General features: G+C 35.1%; 1 protein-coding gene across 1 annotated transcript in view; it reads left to right on the top strand.

Annotated features, from left to right (window-relative positions):
* The window catches only part of LOC104793930, a 3,330-nt gene continuing 1,521 nt past the window's right edge, over positions 14,093-15,901 (top strand). The window contains exons 1-3 of the mRNA XM_010520351.2: positions 14,093-14,825; positions 14,945-15,238; positions 15,321-15,602. Of these exons, the coding sequence (XP_010518653.2) occupies positions 14,364-14,825; positions 14,945-15,238; positions 15,321-15,602 (1,038 nt within the window). The 5' untranslated portion in view covers positions 14,093-14,363. The remainder of the gene's footprint in view (positions 14,826-14,944; positions 15,239-15,320; positions 15,603-15,901) is intronic.

The following is a 15,901-nucleotide window of genomic DNA, read 5'->3' as shown; positions in this document are numbered from 1 at the left end:
AAGGTAGAAAGAATTACAAATAATAAAACATTAGATATCTTCTCTCCTAATTTTATTTTCGATGTAGTGTATATAATTAAAATGTTGACTTTTAGTGGAATTTGGTTAAAAAGTTGTCTTGTAATATTAAATCTGAAGTTCGTCGAGTAGAGAGTTTTACGAATTTGGCATGGGACTTTCTTTTGGCCTGAATAAAAAAATCGAACATAGAAGCATGACATGAGTATATACAGAACTATATATATTGATAGTTTGATTTTAATGTACTATAAAACTAAACTAATAACGATAGTGAGAGAGACACTTGGACTATATAATTCCACAATCCATAAACATTTGAACTTATGTTTAGTGGGGATGAGCCAGGTCAGTGCAATAGTGCAATAGTGCAACGCATGGACGACTCAGGAAAACTCAAATAGCAAGCTATCTTAATGAGTTTTCTCCCTTAAAAAATAAAGTTAATATCGTGTGAACCGATGGTCCACATATCAGATATTAAACTGATAAGAACAGATACTATACTTGATCTTAGCCAAAAGGCCGAGAAAGGTATGGATTGTATGATGAATGTAGCATCCTTTTTATACACTAAGTTTCATTGAGAGCAACCTCTGTTTCAACGATGTGGTATAAAATAAGCCAAAAGAAAATGTCTTAACATGAATCTGTAATTAAGTGACAGGCCTTAATTAGCCCAACCCAACATTAGCCCATATTTTAATAGCTGTTACGTGTCGGGTACGAAAATAATTCCCATAACGTTATAACTTATATCCTTGATTAGTGTTGTTCTAGTCTTTTAGATATTACCAATGTTCTCCAGAGTACAGCTAAGCTTGTTACTATTTATCCCAGACGTGCCACTGAATAATATTGGTGTAAACTAAGTGAAACCACATGATGACGACATTGGAACAAAATCAAATCTTAACAGTTGGTAATGAAAAAGATATGGATGACAGAAAAGAGAATAGAAGACTTTCAAATGAATGGTAATGAAATGTCGAAAAAACTATATATATATGCCAAAGGTATTCTGATTCTTTAATTTAACGGTCCAACCTTTCAATACCCATGCAAAGTTTCCTAATTTGGATTTTCAAGGAAAATAAAATTTTCTTTATAAATTAGAGAAAAAGTCAAGAACAACTAGCCCATGCCTTAAGGTGGAAGAATCAATTCAAAGGAACATAATTTTACATATTGCAGTTTGGATCGAAGGGGCAATTTAATATACATACTCGATTTAGCTAGCTATCATTTGAATCTTAACTTCTTGACTATAGAAATAGGAAAACAAATGTATTCAAAGTTGTGAGAATCTGAAACGCTTACTTCAGATTGATTGAACCAACCACGTCTGAATTTTCATTCAGTTCATTGACTTAAACACAAAAAAATCGTTAATATTTAAACAACATCTAGACAAAACGAGAACGTGATGTTTTTATTTTGTGATGCCACCAATGAAATACGATATACAATAATTTTGAATGAACCAACAAGAAGATCATCTTAGTGACCCGAAAAAATGGTCCATTTAAAAGAACATATTCCGTGATGGCAAATTCAACAACAACAATAAGGAGCCTATGCACCAAAAAAAAAAAATTTTATATTGTTTTGAAAGTTTAATCATTTTTCTAGAGAGAGAAAATTCAAGATGACTATATTTAGCCTATGCAGTATGCACCCAAAAAAAAAAAAAAGCAGACTTTAGAAATCAATACGCATATATTCCTTCTATAGGGTTATAAAAGGAGAGCAGATGCATGTGAAGAATAAGGCAAAACATATAGAGAGTAATGAAGTGTATATAATGAGGAAGAGAGGTCTAACATGGAGAAACCAGTCATGTTTAGTAGCCAAGGATGACTTGCCTGATCTTTTTCACCTCCATGGTTCATTTTTTGATGCGATTATTATGCATTTTAAAAGCATAATAGTTTGAAAATCATGTTGAATCTTGTGGGTTACCTTTCAGGCAGTCTCTTTGGCTATCTTGACATGCTTGTTTCATTCATGTTATACCTAGTTTTCTTAATGTCTTCAAAGTCTATAAATGCACTTCAAATAAATATATTAAACCTTTGTTAGAGTGTTACGTCTCATAAACGTCAAATTTGCCCGGTTGGTTTCTAAAGCATTTTTTATACTCTATATGCGGTGAGTATGCACATTATTTAGAAGGAGATGTCAAAGATGAATAGAAGAATCATATTTGGTAGCCAAGGATGACTTGCCTGTTTCTTTGAGTAAAATGGTTATGTCATATTTGACAAGTGACTATAAGTTATATCAAGTAATAACCATTTCGCTCATCAAAAGATATCAGGCAGTCTCCTTGGCTATCCTTATATGTTCTTCTGTCTCATCTCAGACGTTTACCTTCATTCAAAATTAGAGAGACATGACAAGAAAAATAATGGAGACACAATGCTGATGATTTTGAGGCTATTTGCATGTATATAGTGAATGTATTAGGTGTTATATTTTGCATATACATCAATATTATGTTTTGGCCTTGAAATATGTTACATCGTGGGAGAATCGGAATCGTTTTGCTTTAGCCCCTCTCGGTAATTCAAAAAACTCTTAGGATGATAACGCGGATTGGCTATCCACTCAATCCAATACACCTGATGAGTCCACCAACATCATGAGTCTCGACATCAAGTTTCATGGAAGCTCCTCTTAAGGTATGCTTCCAATGCAACCAAAGATCCGCGTGAAATGTAAATAGAATCTCTATGTGCTGCATGGTATTGGTGATTAGGTCGTGTAAGGTAATTTTTAATGTGCGAAACGCCTTTATCTGGAGATCAATGTGTTCTTTGGGCATCCTAGTGCTTATAATGAGACTGGATTGCGATATGTACTCTACAAGGCGACATGTTGTTAGAGCGATCAATTATCCAGAGAAGTGGTTGTCGTTTGGATATGTTGTGGAGTTAAATCGATTTTGGAAAAAGGATATCATCTATGAAACCAAAAGCTACAAAATCTTGTGGTGTATCCAGTCCACTGCCTTAAGTATTACAAAAGACGGCAGTCACCAATCTTATATTGCTCGGTCCCTCCAACAGAATGCTTTATTCAGATTAGGCTTCTATTGCTAGGAGAAGAGGCTACGCTGATTTTTTATTTCTCTTTTGAGAACGGTCTGCTTTATAAAATGTATAGGCGTGGCGTGGATTTTATAAAGGTATTCCTGATTCTTTCATTTAATGGTCAAACCTTTTTATATCCAAAAGAGGTGATAAAGAGATGCAACATCTCAACAAAATATTTCCTATTTTGGAATTTTAAGGAAATTGAATTTTAATGTGGATGAGAGATACAAAGTGAAGAACAACAAGTTGCCCATACCATAAGGCAGAAGCATCAATTCAAAGGATCATTTTCTTACATATTGCACTTAAATAAAAGGGACCGTATATATATACTCGATTGAGCAATTATTAATTAGTATTTCAACAAAATAGTAAAAAGAATGTATGCGAAGTAGTGAGCATAATAAGAAACATGAAATAAAGTGAGAATATTTTCTCAACCACAGGGAATATATATGTGGAAAAAAGCTTATTATCTTTAGCCAATATATTTTAAATATTAAACTATCAATTGGTAATATATTTGTGGTTTGCATACTGATTGAAATAACCACATCTGAATCTGCATTTAATTTTTTTACTGATTTAATCAAACTCACATATAAAATGTTACACTATTTAATTTGATATAACCAAAATCTAGATGATTTGACATGTAAAGTTTCTAGATTGCGAAAATGAAATGTGATGTATATAATTTTGTGAATGAACCGACAAGAATATTATCTAAATGACCCCAAAAAATGGTCCGTTTAGAGGAACATATTCTAGTGATAGAGAATTCAAAGTTGACTATATTTAGCCCATGTAAAAAGAAAAGAGATAATTTAGAAATCAATAAGCATATATTCCTTCTCAAGAGTTATAAAAAGAGAGCACATGCAGGTGAGAAATGAGACGTATAGAGAGTTATGAAGTGTATAATGAAGAAGAAAGGTCTAACATGGCGTAAAGAGTCACGTTTAGTAGCCAAGGATGACTTGCCTGATCTTTTTCACCTCCAAAATTCAGTTTTCAGTTCATGGGTTTTGGATTATTATGCATTTAAAAGGTATACTAATTTGAAATCATGTTGAATCTTGAGGGTTAGGTTTCAGGCGGTCTCCTTGGCTATCTTGACATGCTTTTTTCATCCATGTTATTTCTTACTTCTTTCGGTCTTCCAAATCACTATAAATTCACTAATTATACAAATATTTCAATCTTTGTAAAGGTGTCATGTGTTATAAGGTGTTGTGTTTAATTTCGAAAATCTCAAATTGTCTTAGATAGGTTTCTAAGCATGTTTCATTTCATAGTATATGTGGTGAATGCACACATTATTTAGAAGGAGATGTCAAAGATGAATAGGAGAGTCATACTTTGGTAGCCAAGAATGACTTGCCTGTTTCGTTGAGTAATATGATTAGTGTAGTCTTGTTTGACAAGTGAGTATGACTTATATCAAGTAATGACCATTTTACTTATAAAGATATCAGGCAGCCTCCTTGGCTATCCTTATATGTTCTTCTCTTTCATCTCAGACTTTCACTTTCATCCAAAATAAGACTAATTTACAAGATATATAGGCTTTTTGCATGTTTTTATATAGTGTATATATATAGGTATAAGGTATTACATTTCGTGTATACATCAATGTATATACATGAAAATTAAGCAATTTGGGCCTTGGATTATGTGACATATGTGAAGTACAAATATGAAACTAACTTTAAAATGTGTAAAAAATTACATTCAATTTCCATTAGAAAAACTTAATTAATTTTAGTTAATTAATTAGATAAAGATAATTAATTAAAAAAATAGTGGCAGATCAAATATATAAAAAATCTAGAAAAAAAACATTTTGTCTCTAATAAATTATGGACGAAAATTACTAAATATTTTTTTAAAAAAATATAAACCAATCAGAATATCAAAAACTAAAATTTATATCCAAATACACAATATAATTTTTTTTAATAACTAAATTTTGAAGATTGTCTTAAGATTTCAAATTATGATTCTCCTACCATCTTTATTCTTTTATTTACAAATTGTTTGGAATTTTCATATAATACTTCTGGTTAATAAAATGCAGATTTTTTTTGCATATGTTGTGATTTGAATATTTTGAAACGAAGATATATTACTCAATCTATAAAAATATGTGCTTTAATTTTCACATTGGCAGGTTTGTAAAACTAAATTTATATAGATGATAAATTAATAATTCTAATTTGTTCACAATTATAATATTAAAATTACTGCTTCATATTTCACAAAATAATGATGCAAATACAACAAACAAACAATATAAAACTGTAATATACGTCAAAAATAAAATACTATAATATTCTAAAATATTAGTATTCAAAAAGACTAATAGATTTACAGAACAATTAAAAAATAAATATTATCTCAAATAAAATAACTTTAAAAAAAATATATAACAATAATGTTTATTATTATTTTAACCTAGTATACTGACGGAGGGCCGCAAATGTGGACGTGCGACCGAGACTTGGAAAAAATTTCGAAAAGAAAAATTCGATGGAGCCAACAGTGAACTAAGCCTTATCTGAAGGATTGATCGAAGGAAAATGGTTGAATTGATTTTTATATCAAACCATGAGCAAGTTAAGGATTTTTATCGGCTACCGGCAAGTATCAAGAAGAGAAGGACCGGCTATCAGTGGCGTTGGGCAGTAAGGCTATGGGAAGATGATATGCATTCGGTCAAAGGACATGATCGAGTGTTTACTAAAGGTTATGAAGTAGGCTATCAAGGGTAAAACAATTTGGTCGATGGAAAGATCAATTGTACCGAGAAAACTAGTTTTACCGAGAAGGAGCTATTATGGCCAAGACAAGCGAGGGATGATCGAACGGTTTTGGATACAGACACAACAAGGTTAGTAAGTGGTTAAGGACAAGCCACATTATAAGAGTTGAGCTATAAAAATCGGTCGGAAAACTCTTAGTTCAGTTTTGGCCGCGAAGCTGCTTTGTCGTAGAGGTTCTTGTGGTGCAAGTAGCTGTGTCATCAGCTTGGAGTGTGTGGACCACGAGATGGCACACTTTTGGATGGGAATGGCGTGTGTTCAGCGTAAGTTGGCGCAAGCCTTAGTTTGGATAAGAATGGAAGAGGATAAGGATAAGCTTTTGGATAATGCTTATCTGCCACCTCGTGCTTGCCTTAGCTTGGAAGCTAAGACTCCTCTCCCTATATATAAGCCACGGAATTCTAGCTTAGTTCTTTATCTTCCCACCTAAATCCCACCTTAGATAGTTAGTTAGATCAAGAAGCTTGCGGAGGCGAGTCAGGTAGAAGTTGGTCGAGTCTAGAGTCGTCGTCTGGTTTCCGGTAAGTAAGTCCTGCCCTTAGTCTCTTATTCTTTTTAGAATATTTTTCTAAGTTTTTGGTTCGGTCCGAAGCTTAGATCCATCATTGGAGAAAGCTAGTCGGATCGAGATCAATAGGCGGGCAAGGGAAGAATGTTGTTTTCTCGACGTTAAGGCCAAGGTGAGTACCAAAGCATGTGTAGTAGTACATGAATAGGATTTTATTTAGTGTATGGGTTTAGGAATGAGGTTGCATTTTTATTCTTGTGCATGATAGTTAGATCTACGTTTTTGTGTGAGATCTATTTGTTTGGTTGGTTTAGATCTAGCATCTTAGCTTGATATATTTTCAGTTTGTGAAGTGTGTGTGAGGTTTAGGAACTATACTTGGTATAGTTTGGAGATCTATTTGATGTTGTGAAATTGCTTTTGCAATTTTATGAGGTTAGGCTATTGTTGGTATAGCCGTTATGCTGCTTGGTTGTTCATGGTCAATAATCGGTATTTATTGGCATGATAAATGGGTGTTGTGTGTGTGTGTAGTTGTTTAATTGTTTCATTGATTGTTTGTTTGTTTGGTTGATTGTTTGTTTGTTTGTTTGTTTAATTGATTGATTGATTGTTGTTAGTTAGTCTTGTTGTTGCTTGACTGACTTGTGTGTTAGTAGATCTTGTTGCGAGTATTACTGACTGTATGTCAGGCTTGTATTAAATAGTGTGGTGTTAGTCATTTTTATGACTAGTGTGTGGCGAGGTCGTGATTGTGCCAGCGGCTCGGAGCAGTTCGCTACCACCGGGCACTACTTGACGAAGTAGTAAATTTTGTCGTAAGGGAGTATTTGTAAAACTAGAATTATTGTTGTTGACTTGGGCCTTAGGCTCTGGGATCCCAATCCTTTGTAAGTGTTTTCAACGATTTAAATTAATAAAATGAGATTTTTTTTAAAGCCTTATGTTCTACTTGATATTAGTCTTGTCCGGACTAACACAACTCCCAGACATGGTACGAGTTGAAAAGCCTTAGGCTGTGTTCTAGAGGAACGACACCCGCGGATGGACTGACTAAGGTATTGGATTCGTTCTAATAACCTCGGTTGGATCGTCTACGGTCATCACAAGTAACGCGTCCGATTCGTTCTTAGTCCTAGAACGGTTTGGGGGTGTTACAGATGGTGCAACAGGTTGGAAACCAAGAACTGTAAAAGGAAATTTACCTAGGCGGTCAAGCGAAGGCTCGTGAAGCAAGGAGAAGTTGGAAGAGTAAAGACTTTCTTATAAAAGGAAGTTTTACAACGATTGTTAATTTCCTAAATTGTAAAGAAAATTAACAATTCCTAGTTTGATTAGAATTAGGAATTAGTCTATTGTGTGACTAAGTCCAATTAGTATAAATAGGAGAGGCTAGGTCTTGAGAAAGATCATCACTTCATAGATTGAACAATCTTTGTAATTGAATTTTAAGCTTTTTTTTTTTTTTTCAAACACTTGATTCAATCTCATAAAACCAAGTACAAAGAGAAGGATACAAGGATCCAAGTTCTAAAACAGAAGCAAAGAAAGTAAATCCCCAATGTCATACAAAGAGTGATAGTAAACATCGACAAATGATCCAAAAGAGCTTTAAGGCACTAGCTAAGAAGCAAATGTCACATGAGAGGTAATGGTTTGTCGATAAATCTTCCACAGAAAGCTCAGTGGTAGACGAAATGGTCCCTGTCAAACTATGACTAGGTGACGTTGATAAGGTTGTCATGGCTAAGCAAACTACCGGCACAATAGATGCTTCTTGAGGTAATACAAGGGCCATAATATGGAGCTCCATGTGTTTGGGAGCAAAGAAACTCTCCAATGAAGCTATCAGACGGATGTGCCAAAGATATGTGTCAAACCGTAGCAGAACAGGTGGAGTCTCTCTCTCATAAGAGCTTTGGCTATGGAGGTTAAGGCTTTCACACAAAGCTTGCAGTCGACATGACTCAGACAATGAATGGTTTAGTGTTCCCGGCAATTGGTGGGTGTTGGTTTTTAAAGGTGGCGGGATTGAACAACTTATAGAATTGTTGATCTTTAAGTGATGGTTGGGTTCGCTAGCTGGTACTGACACGGGGTGGTTGATGGCTAAGAGAATATCATAACCGCAATCAGGCTGTTGGAAATACGAATTCAGGACTGAAACGCCAAGCGACTTTGGAACCATTGGAGCTAAAACGAATAACACATGAAGTGCATATACCAGGGGTCTAAAGGATTGGTTTAGCGAAACTAGCAGTCTAGTTGGTGTATATCCCAATAGGGTTCTGCTACCTAAGAGAATATATCCAAAGCTTAGACCTTGATACGAGCTAGTGTTTGCCAAACAAAGTGAATGAGCGAACCTGGATTTTTGTGATGTGGGCTTAAGGATTGAAACTGTTAATGGGCCTTCTTCGAAATTCAAGTCCACCAAGGAAAACCTAGGGTTTTCGTTTGGTGTCTCCAAGCTGATCGATTCGCGGCGGCTGGTCGGAGGAATTGACAAGATATGCAATGAGCTATACATCTCCGGAGGAAACAGTTGTGCTCCAATCAAGTTTTGGCAAGGAAATGGGGTTGAAACGGAGATCCAAGGAGATGCGAAAGCCGTGGTTCTGAAAAGAAACCCGTCGTGCGCCGTTGACATCTTCCCCCAGCGAGGCGCAGCTGATGGTACAAGTAGAGGCTCTCCCGCCATCAACGAAGCCGAGGTGAAGTTTCCAGGTGAAAACGGAATTTTGATTTGTGATTTGATTTGTTCAGTGGATTTCAGATCCGTGGTTATGGAGACTGGGTACAGAAGAAGGATGGATGGGTTTGGCGGAAGCCAAATCCAACATTTGATTGATGAATTGCCCAGGTTTGGGGTTTGCAAGAGAGATTGAGAGAGGTACCAAAAGATTAGAAAAAGGGGAAAAAGATAACAAAAGGAGATCTAAAAGAAGAGAAAATGAAGCAGAGGGAAACAACTTTTATCGCCCTCCGTTGCCGGAGAGTGGAAGTGAATAGGTTGTCTCGAAGTTCGTGTCTGGGAGAGTTTATTTCCACAAGTATTTCCTCAGTTACCACAACTTTTAATTGAATTTTTAGCTTAGAGAAAGAATAGCTTGAAGATTCAAAGAGGGAAAAAGGTTTCTTAGATTAAAGTTGTGATCTAAGAACTTGAGAGAGTTAGAAAATAGAGTTAAGGAGAAACCTTGTAAAACTTATTTTCTAATAAACCTAAAGAGAGTTTGTTAATCTTTGGTTTTTTAAGTTGAAAGTTTTCGAAACACTTAGCTCTTGCGTTTTCAATTGGTATCAGAGCTTCCACTTGTAAGGATTTATTACGGGTGAGATCCTGTGGAAAAGATGGAGGGCTACGGTGATCTTCTCAACAACTAGGTGAAACATGTTATTTTGTATGTGTTGTGTGATGAATGGATGATGGTAGAGATGATGAATGAACAGGTGGATGCAAGGTGTTTCAATTACCCTTATATTGTTGTAGCATAAAGGATATCAATCCATAATGGGTGTGATGCAAGCAATTAGGATGTGGATACTTATCTAAGTCAAGCCAAATGTGATGAATGTTATCTAGCAATCTAATGATAATGATGGAATGCAGAATGTAAAGATACTAAAACAAGGAACTCTGGATGGAGCTCGAACAATCACTCGATCGGATGCTCGATCGAGTGGTTGGTCGAGTGGGAATGCAGATGTAAAACAGAGACAGGACAACAATGAAAACATAGTAAGACTAAAGTAAATCAAACAAGAAACATATTACAATACTTGAAATAAGAAATCAATAAACAAAGAAAGATCCTAAGGATGGATTCATGGGATGGGCTTAAGCTATGATTATCTAGATTGACCAACAAACCTCAATCAATGAGATATCCTTAGACAATGATCTTCCAAGAAATGTAATCCATTCTCATGACAATAACAATCAAGCTTAGATACTCTTAGACCCAGCTCTCACTGGTTATTACATATAAAAGCACGCATTCAAAACCCAGATCGTTATTGTCAAAAATCAAACAAAACATCTAATCTCTTAGCATGCTTAATGATAATCTCCAGCATTAGCCTTATCCAGCTTCTTAAACATTGGTGTGATGTTAAGAAGCCTGAGATCTATCCTCACCCTCTCAGTATAAGGATAACATATAGCTTATCTAAGCCAGAAGAGATCTATAACAATAAAGCTTGATCAACCTAAACATCCATAACCGTTACCCAGCCTAATCTATCCTCAAGATCCTAAGCCACTACTCACAATCACAGAACATGATGAACAAAATCATAAACCCAGAAATCATTGAAACTTGTATGATTAGAAAGATGAGATAGAGATCTACAATATTGAAGAAGAAATCAAACTCAAATTCTCAATACTTACAAAGTTATGGAACCAACAAGCATCAAAAGATTCTTGGTTTTTGGTACAAAACTAGCTAAAAATCTTAACAAAAAGTATATAATCTTAAAAGGGTAAAATACTAGGTTTTTGTGTCTGCTAGATATTATTTCTGACTCTCTCTGACTTGTGGGCGACCATGAGGTACAAGTGACTTATATAGGAGAGAGGGGAAGCCCTAAAATGGCTAGAAGACAAAATAGGCAGGTGGCTCGGTCAACTCGACCAGGTGCTCGGTCGAGTGGTCTCTTCTTCTGCTGCCATTGAATGATCAAAATGATCCTGAATTAGTGTATGGAGCGCTGATTGATACAGCTCTTGTGCTACAAACTCTTACAGGAGTGGTTCATCGTTTGACACAGAATCATCCTATGTCGAAGATGCTCTAATTTATTTTTAACCGATATGCTTTTCAAGCAAGGGGAGAAGGATTAGTTTATGGGGAAGTTATCAGTTTATGGGGGAGCAACAACATTAAATTACATTAAATTCGAGCTGATTGTGTTTTTTGTTTTTGCTTTAGGCTTTGCCTCAGACTTTAAAACAGTTGCAATGGTGTGTATTTTGGATGTTATCAATTGTAAGCAACTTGGTTATGAATAAGTTTCTGATTAGACCTATGATGAGTTTTTAGCTCTTTAAAACAATAGAGAGATATTGGTAATGCATGCTTGAAGAAGCGCCCGGTTAAAAAGGGGGAGACTGAAGATGCATCTATTGACATAGGTGGTGTACTAAAACAAAGATAGTTCAAGAGATGGGGCAACAGGTCGGAAACCAAGAAGTGTGAAAGGAAATCTACCTAGGCGGTCAAGCGAAGACTCGTGAAGCAAGGAGAAGTTTCTGGAAGAGTAAAAACTTTTTTATAAAAGGAAGTTTTACAAAGGTTGTTAATTTCCTATATTGTAAAGAAAAAGAAAATTAACAATTTCTAGTTTGATTAGAATTGGGAATTAGTATATTGTGTGGCTAAGTCCAATTAGTATAAATAGGAGAGGCTGTGTCTTGAGAAAGATCAGCACTTCATAGATTAAGCAATCCTTGTAATTGAATCTTAAACTTAGAGAAAGAATAGCTTGAAGATTCAAAGAGGGAAAAAGGTTTCTTAGATCAAAGTTGTCATCTAAGAACTTGGGAGAGTTAGAAAATAGAGTTAAGGAGAAACCTTGTAAAACTTATTTTCTAATAAATCTAAAGAGAGTTTGTTAATCCTTGGTTTGTTAAGTTGAAAGTTTTCGAAACACTTAGCTTTTGCATTTTCAGCATGTGCTTCCGCTACTAGAACGAAGGCATCATAGGCTCTATTCACAGAGAAAGAGGTGTGGTGGAACAGTTAGAACTTGTAACTTTCCAACCCAAACCGCAGAACAAGAGGCCACATCTCCATCCCTCATTTTAAGAAGGAGATGCTTTCATATTAAAAAAAATATATAGATAAAGAATAATATTAATTAAATTGTTTTAGTGTCTTTAAACTTAAGATATTATGTCTTTAATGTTTTGGTGAAGATATTTATTACATAATGTCTTAAGTTTAAAGATACCAAAACAATTTAATTAATATTTGTTGTTTGTTCATTTTTAGGGATTCTAATTTGGAGACATCTCTTTTTAAAGATGAAGGATGGAGATGCTCTAAAACCACACTACATCATGGCACAAACATGGAGTTCTACTTTCTTAATTAATAAAAGAAAATGAGAGATATCATAGCATGTCCAGTGGGTTGCTTTAAGGATTGCTCAACTCTTTTAAGACCAACAAATAAATCAAAAATCTAAAAATATACTCATTTTTTACAAAATCGTTTCTCCAAAAGGAATCGGAAATAACTGGAAGCATTCAATAAGAAACCCTACGTGTCAAGTTTTGGTTGGATAATGAGTAGATAGAAAAAATATATTTTTCCCCCCATTTTCTTCTTCACGACCTCTTTTTTTTTGTCTCTTGACGGAACTGGCTAACCTTAAATCCATAAAAATCAATCGATCACTTCAAATAATTATTTTAAGTGAAAATAGACCAGATTGACACAATTTTGAAAAAAAATTGCTCGTTTGACACCCTCTCTTAGGGAAAAACTAGAATAACACAATTTTGTGTTTAAATTACCAAAAGCCCAATTAAAATTGAATAGGAAATAAAAATTAACTAAATGATAAAATAAAAACAAAAAATGTTAAGTCAAAAGTAGAAAAAAAAACCCAACAATCGTTTTTTTTGGTACAAACCGAAACTTCGTTTCTTCCGCCGGCAAAGAACAGGTTTTACAGTCCAGGGAGAAAAGCACGATCTATTGTCATCTTCGCCGGCGAATAAGAAGTGTAATCACCGGTGTTCACTGCTCTAGCTAGATACAGCGGTCGTCGTGGGTCGTTTATTCCGGTGGCGGAATAAGAACCCTAGTGGCTTCGGAAGCACGATCTATTGTCATCTTCGCCGGCGAATAAGAAGTGTAATCACCGGTGTTCACTGCTCTAGCCAGATACAGCGGTCGTCGTGGGTCGTTTATTCCGGCGGCGGAATAAGAACCCTAGTGGCTTCGGTAGTGGTTGATTTTCGGATTCGGCGCCGGTGTTCTTGAAGCCCTCGCCATTGTTACACCCTTTGAGGTATAAAAGCTTTCCTTTTGTTGCCTTTTGGCTTAATTTCTCCAAAAAACTCAGATGAAATCACATGTCTTCCCGATTAATCTGTTAAATTGAATTAAAAAGTACTAGGAACTTCCCCTTAATAATTTATTAGCACTGTCGAATTTGTTAAATTATAGTTTAATCATATTTAGTTGGTTTGGTCAGAGTGAATTAGTACAATTGAAAATTGTAGATTAATCCTGCACCAATCTCTCTGTTCGTCAATGGTACATTAGTGTTTCTTCTGAAATTGTTTGATACTTTTTTGAAATTGCAAACCAGTGAACGTCTTTGCTACTTAAATAGGAATTGTGCTTAAATAGGAACTTGCGAATGATTTAGCTTTATCTTAATTGTTGTGTTCATTAGTTTCTCTTTGATTTCTATAAATGAGAGATTTTTTTTTTGGATTAGAAGTATCTAACAATTTTGTGTTACATTTGATTCTTTTTTTTTGTATGTTTAGGAATGGCATCATCAAGCAATATCATCAAATATCCTCCTCTACTTTATGAAGAAGGGAAATCGCCTCTCCAACATAGGAGCATGAACCACAATTGTTTTGTGTCCAAAATTGGAATCTTGAGAGAAGGATTAGGGGTGGACGTGTGGGATAAACTCAAGGACTCATCTCTTGGAGTGTTTATAAAGTTTGCTGAATTGGAATACACCTGGGCTGCGCAGAGAGTTCACTTTCTACTCACACATCAGCTGAGAATCAACAACATTCATGAGGTTTGGTCTTTGATCGATAATAGGCCAATTAGATTTTCTTTAAATGAGTTTGCAGAGATAACAAGGTTAAATTGTGATGCATTTGACCTTTTAGAGAACTTTGATGTTGATCACCATGATTTCTGGAAAGAAATGAAAATACCAACAACCCTTGATGGTCCTATGTGGAGTGAGTTGGTAAAGGTTATTGATTCTAGCAAAACATGGCATCTTGATAAGAGGATGATGGTTGGTAGGTTATGTTTGTTGTCAGTATGCGTACATGGAATTCATCATACATCTAGAATCCCGTTGGCAACCGCTAAGAGAGTTTTAGATCCAGTTGCTTTTGAAAAACATCCATGGGGTCGGGTTGCTTTTAGTAGTCTAGTGAATTCTGTGAAGATGGTTGACTATGACAGAGATTCATACACCATACACGGGTGTGTTCATGCTTTGTTAATTTGGTTGTATGAGAGTGTTACTGGAATAGGAGAAAGTTATGGGTTTAGAAGGATAGAAACCACTGGTGTTCCACTTCTTGATTGGCGATCATCTCGAAAACGTATCAACTTCACAAACTTCATCCAAAACGAGAAGAAGTTGCATGGACAGGTTAGTAGTGGTGCTAGTTTGTTACTATCTTTAAAAAAAAAATACTTTTGACATCAACAAATAATTTGTGTGAATTTAAAGTTATTACCAGTGTTAATCACTTTATTCATGGCTTGTAGGTTCGTGTTAGGCATATGGTTCATGTTTCAGAGGAAAACATGTATCCTCTATGGTCTGACACAGATGAGCATACGGATCTACACCTAGACGAGCTACTTAAAGATCTCATTCATAACCGTTTGTCTCTAGATGCTTGGAGTTGTGTCAAAACAGTTGGTATAAGTTCAAAAAAGAAGAAAAGAAGTGCTGAAGCTGATAAGGTGAATGACAACAGAGGGTGCAATCCTAAGAAAAAAAGATTGACAGATAGTGATCCTAAATGTGAACAAGGAGAAAATGTAACCAACATGGAGGTAAGGTTTCGTTTTCCTTTACCGTAATTGATTAACATTTTTTGTCTTCTCTATTATGATATTAATGAACATGTTATTGTAGGATGGTAAGGATGACAAGTCAATTTCTTTGGATATTTGGAGGGCGATTGAGAAAATGAATGAGACTATTTCTGACTTGGGCAAAACACTCAACAGTCGAATAGATGCTTTGGAGAGTAAATTTGAAACATTCGTTGAAAAAAAAATGACGGTGTTCAAAGAGGAGATGGGTGAGAGGATTAAAGCATTGGAGAAAGAAAGAAAAGAGCCTAAAGACGCTGATGTACGGAATGATGCCACTTCGCACACCATTAACGATGATGAGGGAACAAGTAAAACACCTGTAAGTTACATTTTCCTTTACTTCTCATGTTCTGTTGTTGTCTAAAACTTCTCATGTTCTGTTTTTAAAAAACTCGACCACGTCGTTTTATTTTTTTACTTCTCATGTTCTGAATTTATAAAACTTCTCATGTTCTGTTTTTTTTAAACTTCTCATGTTCTATTTTTTATTAAACTTCTAATGTTCTGTTTTTTTTTTTACTTCTCATGGTCTGTTTTTTTAAAACTTCTCATGTTCTGAATTTATAAAACTTCTCATGTTCTGTTTTTTTTAAACTTCTCATGTTCTGTTTGTTTTTT

This window comes from Camelina sativa, chromosome 6 (genome assembly GCF_000633955.1).
Source record: "Camelina sativa cultivar DH55 chromosome 6, Cs, whole genome shotgun sequence".
Taxonomy (NCBI): domain Eukaryota; kingdom Viridiplantae; phylum Streptophyta; class Magnoliopsida; order Brassicales; family Brassicaceae; genus Camelina; species Camelina sativa.
Note: the sequence above shows the minus strand (reverse complement) of the source record. Positions and strands in the feature narration are given on the sequence as shown.